The sequence below is a fragment of the Asparagus officinalis genome, chromosome 1 (assembly GCF_001876935.1).
Source record: "Asparagus officinalis chromosome 1, Aspof.V1, whole genome shotgun sequence".
NCBI lineage: Eukaryota > Viridiplantae > Streptophyta > Magnoliopsida > Asparagales > Asparagaceae > Asparagus > Asparagus officinalis.
In genome coordinates, this window is record NC_033794.1 from 3,611,091 (window position 1) to 3,618,717 (window position 7,627).

Sequence of the window (7,627 nt, forward strand, 5' to 3'; positions counted from 1 at the left end):
ACCCTTAGTCATCGATCGACCGCGCAATGTAAATCGGTTGACCGCAAGTGACTATTTGCAGGGTCATGAAAACAGCTTCTCTAGTTGGTCGACCGACGGGCAAAGCCCGGTCGACCGAAAACATGTACATACAGGAATTTAATGTTAGTTGAAAATCTGACTTTGTAAAATCAAAATAAAATATCAAATAAATTCCAAAAATTATAAAACTTTAGAAAATGCTTATAAACATGATTTTGAACATGTTAGAACAAGAATTTCTGAAAGATCATTTTCCAATAGTAAAACTGCTCATTTTTCAAAATAGTTCAAAAACAATGTTTTTGTGAAAATGTATGTTGAACCCAATGAGCTTCAAATGTTATCAACTCAATAACTTGTCTACATCAAGCACTTGAGAGAAAGAGAAAGATGCAAATATCTATATGAATACAATTCTTTGGTCTTGATATTTGCTCATATTTTGATGAAGCTTCTCTTATGTATTGTGCTCTTGAAAGCTTTGCTTCAACACATTTCCTCCACCTCCATGGATATCATCGTTGAGCTTGATTCCATCCAATCCTCCAACATTAACACTAACTTGCTTGATAAATTATAATCTACACAATATAACTCAACAAGCAATTAGCACCAATAATGATGTTTGTAAATCATCATCAAAACAAGAGAACTAACAGCAAGTGCTTTACGATCGAGCACCTTCCACTTATCATCGTCCATCTTCTCAGGTTTCCCCGCCTCTACTTGGAGGGGTATGAAGAGATCCTTTTGGTACAAATAGTCTTTCATCTGCATCCTCTAATACCTAAAATTTTGGCCGCCGAACTTTTCAATCCGAAGTATGTTATCTTCAACTGTAGATCCCATAGCAAAAGATTCCGTCTTTCCCAAACCGTATGCTCTGATACCACTTGTTAGGGTACACGCTAACAAGAAAGCCTCAAATGGAGACGCAAAACACACCCAAACGATCTTAGAATCACATAATAGAACCAATAAACACGAATTCAATCACAGTACTCACAGATATAACGTGGTTCACTCTTACGGAGCTACTCCACGGTGCAACGACGACGCCCAATTCCTTTATATTCCTTTCGAGGTTACAAAAATAAAGATAAAAGAGAACACCCTCTCTTGTTCAATACACTCTCCAAGAATTCTTACAAACTCTCTCTCAAGACCTCTCAATGATATCACTTATATCTGTATCTTTCTCTTTCTCTCTCTGCTACTGAGATACCTTACAAATCAAACTTAGGGGGATATTTATAAATTTTCTCATGGGGGCAGGTGAACACTATTTGGGACAGGTGAACACTGTAGCAGGGGGTAGGTGAACATTGTAGCACGGGGGTAGGTGAACACTGCTAGCTCTTTGATGAGAAGGCTATCCACTCTCTCAACAGAGGTAACTGCATTTATTTCACTAGAAGATTACATTGTGAGGAAGATAGTGGAAAGGCACCATGGAAAGTGTTTGATTTGGGTACTCGGTAGGGTGCGGATTTTGGTGCTTCCAAATGCCTCGCATATTGAGAATCCTCAGCAACTATTCACGCCAAGCTTATGTTAGTCTTGTGACCTCATTGACTGGTCATATTTCAGTATTTTTTTTTTAATTCTCGTTTGGAATGCTTGTTTAAAGAATTTTGCTTTGATGGTAATGTAGATTTTTATTTCAATTATATCATGTTTTACACATACCAGAATGGAAAACGCTTTGACAATTAATGACATGAAGTTTGCATAAATGAACAAATTTGCACAAGTGTACAAGTCTCTCACTCATCCGTAGTCTTTCTCATGAAGCTATCAACATATAAACCTCATGAATTTCCACATTAATTTTATAATAAATTTATAACAAACAATTACTTTGAGCAGGAATTGGAGAAACACAACCACCAAGCACAGACTTGCACATGCAAAACTACTAAAGGAAACAATTTGAATCATAACCATGTGAAATGGAAGAAGATATGAACCTTGTTTCCATGGAAAAGCAAGCTATTTTCCCTTCACAATTTATGCCTGAAACTTGCAGCTTTCTATTTATGGAGTTAACTTACAGTAGGAAATAAATGTTGTAATGTGAATGCTTCATTTTTTAGAAAATCATGTGCAGTAATTTTTAGAACTATTGCACTCATCTGTCTTGCTTTGTCTTATTAGTTATTTCTTTGCTTCAACAACGGAAACTGCAGTATCAGAACAAAAATGAAGAGAACTACTGTAAGTGTAAACTGATTTGATGCACTACAGCTGTATTGGTGACATATGAACAAAAACATAATAAACATGTGTCATGTTTACTAAAAAGACACAAATAATTAGTAAAAGAAACAAAAATCAAGCTCAGGTCAGACAACGATATTCCTAGCAGTTTTAGGACCAACAATAGAATTGATACCCTACAGTGATATTGGTGATCAACTTGAATGAAGCACAACAATTATGACCTCTGTTAAAAAGAAAATTGATACAAAAGCGAAAATGCTACTTAAAAAATTAGCTAATGCTGAAATATACTTAAAGGTTGTAAATACACAAGTACATTACAGAAATATTAAAAAGAAAGACAATAAGGAGCTGCATAAATTCACATGGTTCAATGGCTCCATTCACACCAAGTAACAAAAGGGATTTAGTAAATGTATTATGAGAAGTAGACTAATATAATTCTCGATCGCAAATATAATTAAATCTCAAATGATGCATCATAAATCTCACACTAAAAAGATGGTTTCAAAACATTTCATTGTAATCATACACATTAATAGAACTATGCAAGAAGTATAAGTTTGAGGAATAAACATGAAATCTATTATGAGGGTGGTTGAGGTTGCTGTCAACATTAAAGAAAATTAACTATATGGGCTTCCTTGTCTTTTTCACTCCTCAATTAGGAGTGAAAAAACAGGTTTTAATTTGTTTGAATGTACACCAGACAATGAAGCTATATTGTAGCTAAGTGGAATAGAGAAACAATGAGGTAATCGGATATTTACTGCAAAATTATGGTGAGCATTTTACCATAAAAGTATTTGGGCTACAAAGAACAAGCAATAAAATAATAGCTGCTGTTCATATTCACTGACCAGAGAAAAACTTAGGATTAAACATCACAAGGATATATTACCCGTGTAAAGGCTATAGGATTGTTAACATGAAGAAGAAAAAGATAGGATGCTAATATCGCTAGTATGTATCAAAGAAGTTGATGTTATCTATTACATTGTCAAAGGCTATATAAAGAACATGTTGTTCTCAAGCCACAAACAAAGAGTTAAATTTACACTGGATACCATTAGTTGTGCTCCTCCACTCTCATAGTGGAGAAGCGAAATTAAGCACAGTTTTCTCACACTAAATGCTCCACAGATACTCAAACCCCAGCACGAAACCCTACCGTTGAGATCAACATTTATGAATCCCGGGAAAGGCCTGCAAAGAAAGACTGAGATCAGATAAGACAAAACAATAACAAAGTTTTGGAAATCAAGGAATAACAGAGAAAATTAAATTGGCTCGAAGAACTAATCATTTCTTGTTATGTGATCGACACTAATGCATTTGCATTTATTGGTTGCCAGATACTATGCATTAAATCATGAGCAGAAACTAAGAGTATCACTACACTAGAAAAAATTATAACTGGAAGTAAGACATGGAACTGAACATTTGAAAGACAAACACCCTCAAAGAGCCACTATTTAAATGTAATTAAAACATAGCTCCCAGATTCCATTTGGGTAATGCAAAGGGATGCCTTCAAGCTTCTCTTATTAAATGGCACCCCCAAGTTGAGTTCAGGGTGTGGAAAGAATAAAATCTGAGACATTGTTACACATTACCTTTTTAAAGCCATTTTTATTCAATCTTGAGCAAAAACCAAAAAAAATATGAAGCTTTTTCAGTTGATATTAGCCTATTCATCCTTGTCATTGTCTCAAATTACAATGCTTACAGCCACACAGCCATGACAAAAGACTGGGATCAAGACTGGAATCATCCATACATTTTCGAGTATGAGAGTTACATTAACTACACTTATTATAAGAAAGGATGCCATAGATTGTTTGAGTGATGGTGAGACCTAATACTAGAGCTCCTACAATGAGTGAGCAAGTTACCCATGGATTCGCAAAGTATCTCTGCTTAAAGTTGGCTTGCCACCTGTTCCATCTTCTATTGCAATACTCATTGATGTCCTTGGTTACATCAACATCAACATTGTCGACAACTTTTGCAACTATACCTTTTGTCAGTCCATTAAAAAGATCGGCTATCCTCTTATCACTGCTTACCCCCGACCTGATAATACCCTTCTCTCGAAGCAAGGCAATATCTTTGTCATTGTTTACAATGCCATCCATAAAAAACACATAGGATGTTACCTCTTGACCTTCGCCATGTGCTTGCTCATAGGCAATGAGATTCCGCATAACAACTTCAAATGCTTCGTCAACGTCGACTGCAGGTAGGCAAAGGACACCTTTGGTGAAGCATATATCTGTCAATGACAGCGTTTCACTGCACTGGAAAATTACGCCCGCCTCCTGTAGTTCAACTGCCGATAGTGGTTGGCGACTGCTGGTGTGATGATAACCTCCATGCTGTATAAGAGTTTTTTTGTACACATCCAGTAGGTGATGCCCTGTTATCTCGGGTAGGTGAAATATCGTAGAGGTTTGGCTAATATCATATCTTCCCTCTTCATATTTGCGGAAGAAGAAATGTCTGATCAGCTGATGAATGCTTTGGATCTGGAAGACAGAAAAAAGTTATTTGCTTTAAGCAACAGCATAAATTACGATAGCTTTATAAAGGGATCCATACACAAAGTTCAACACTTAACAGCAAATAGTGTCTTCTGCAGGATTTCAATAAAGTTTATCTATCCAGAAGTTATTTATCCAGGTCTTAGTTCAATAGAGCATATATGATGTATATGCAAATAGTGTCTTCTGCATGATTTCAATATGGTGACTGCTTTCTTGAGCATGCACATTACTCATTTATTTGCAAAAAAATCTCATGGGAATGATATCTTCAATGGATAGCAAATTTTGTGCGAGTATCCTCCTTGCATAATGTATCATTTCATACAACGTTGACTGTTAGGTTAATCTTGCATTACGAGGTATGAAAATTTTGTGCAAGTTCTTCTGGAGTTACAGCTGGGACATTTCAAGGTATGAAGATTTAGATTTCATTAACATTCCTTACCTTGTTCTTGCAGAATTTAGACAATATCTCCAGGACCTTCATTGGAATTTGATTATCCAACCTGAGCATATCTACACGAAGATCTTCGACCAAGTATGGCTTCTTGAATATTGGGTCCTTGGCATGATAGCTAGAAGGTGTGCGCTCATATGGTTCAACGGTCGCTATCATGATTTCAATCATGAAAGCCCCATCGTAAATCATGATTTTTAGGAACTCATCATCATTCTTCATCCAAAAGGTGTCAAGATCTTGATAGCAGGCTCTGAAATCGTGCAGGTTCTTCCTCAGGGCTCGTATGATGTCATGGATCGACACTTGACATCGGATGAGGAAGTTCAGTAGCGCCCTGTGTTTATGACGTTCCATACGAAGGAGATTCAGATCTCCATTGTACCGTGGTCCAATGCTGCACGTTGATGGCTTATGGATCTGTGGGCTAATCCTTTTGAATGTGTCTGGTACGTCGTAGATTGAATGACGACTCCAGGCCTCCGCCATCAGGGCATTTGTGCTATTGAGCCACCCTATATCCGATGTCAATCGAGAAACCCAGGCTTCAGACATGTTCTTGAATCTTGTTCAAGAAGGTGAATCTTGGAACTTGGAGAAGACAGGTTTGAGAAGGGAGCTCGAAGGGAGGCGAATGCAGAGGGCTGATATGGGACCGGCGGGTTTGCTGTCAGGAGATGGTAATTGTTGTGAAGGTGCATATGAGGTGATGAGGTTTATCGTCTCTATGAATGTTGTCACCTGGAGTTGAGTTCGTGTCGCTAGAATAACTAGAGGGTATAAAGGGGAGGTTCAGTTAATCTTCCTCCCTCACCAGTGAAATGGAAAATAAAAGCCTCTTTCGGCCTCTTCCTGTTATTAATTTTTCTCTTCTTTTTTTTTCGGTTTTTTTTCTTTTGTTTTGCGTTTGGTTAGGAGAGCAAGAATTTAAAATTGGGAAAGTTGTGTGAAGGCCCTAAAATTTAAACTTTGATGTGTCTCAAGCCACCGTATTATTTCCCTCTTGTATTTTAGCCCCAAATACATTGCATCTTTTTGATTCAGCCCTCTTTTCACTCTACCCCAAGAAATGTCGTTTGAGAATTCCGAAAAGACCCCTCTTCGATCTCATAACTTTCGTCCCATTTGTGATTCAGCCTCATCTCTTTCTACTCTCTCCTTAGCCTCCTCCTCTCCCTCTTCATCTTCTCCTTGGCATCTGCCGTCTAACTCTGTCGCCTTGCCCTTCGCCACTACCGACCTTGAGCTCATGCTCAACTTGTTTGACAAGATCTTCTCCTTCAAACTCGCTGCCATCTACTCCTTTCTCGAGCTCGTCGTCATTCTCAACTTTCGATTCAACCTCCTCTCCTACTTTCTCCTAACCCTCCTCCTCTCCCTCTTCATCTTTCCGTCGAATCCCATCGTCTATCTCTCCCCATCCCCCAGTGCCAACACCACCAACCTTGAGCTCATCCCTACTAGTTCGACAAGATCTTCTCCTCCGATCTCGCTGCCATCTTCTCCTCTCTCTATGACTCAGTCTTGTTTATTTTATTCTTGTAGAAACTGTAAAATTTATGTTTCGATGAGTGAGAACGGTAGAAACTGATGATGGGTACAAATTATTTGGAAGAAGTTGATAATGGTCTTAGTTGAAATTTTAGAGAAGGAAATTTTTTCTTTTTTCCTTATTCCTGATTTTTTGTAATAATTTAAGTTGGGGGAATAGGACGAAGTTTCCTCATAAGCTTGAAGAATGTGATTATCGTGTGACTTGGGTTGTAAGCGTAGAATATGCCTTTTTTCCTCCCACAAACAATGGTAATTTTGTGTGCTAGGAATCTAATGACTTGTAAAGTTAAAAAATCGAGAAAACAGTGGAATTGCGTATAATATAGATAATTGTGATGGATTATTTGGTGAAAATTGGAGATGGTTATTTGAAATTTTTTGGGGATAAAATTTCTTTCACTTGTATGGTTCTCGTGTTGTTGTGAACTATTAAGAATAAAAGTTTACTAAAAAATTACTTTAAAGCAAAAAAAAAAAAGATGGCAAAGCTTTACTAGCACTAATGTTGAAACCCAGGATTAGTTTACCGCCATGCTTGCTTGCAACAAGCCCATAAAAATAACATGGACTTTTAAAGATAAATGCATATGTTTAGGCCAATCCAAAAAGCCCGTCAGTCCGGGCCCGGTCCGGGGTTGGCCCTTTAAAGCAAAAAAAAAAAAGATGGCAAAGCTTTACTAGCACTAATGTTGAAACCCAGGATTAGTTTACCGCCATGCTTGCTTGCAACAAGCCCATAAAAATAACATGGACTTTTAAAGATAAATGCATATGTTTAGGCCAATCCAAAAAGCCCGTCAGTCCGGGCCCGGTCCGGGGTTGGCCC

At 37.6% G+C, this 7,627-nt stretch overlaps 1 protein-coding gene across 1 annotated transcript; it reads right to left on the reverse strand.

Moving 5' to 3' along the window:
• On the reverse strand, positions 3,122–6,067 carry LOC109829332 (UPF0481 protein At3g47200-like). Its single transcript, XM_020396470.1, has 3 exons — positions 5,236–6,067; positions 4,140–4,772; positions 3,122–3,450 (listed from the first exon to the last, which is right to left on the reverse strand). The coding sequence occupies exons 1-3, from the start codon at positions 5,800–5,802 to the stop codon at positions 3,424–3,426; spliced, it is 1,227 nt and encodes a 408-aa protein (XP_020252059.1). The 5' UTR covers positions 5,803–6,067; the 3' UTR covers positions 3,122–3,423.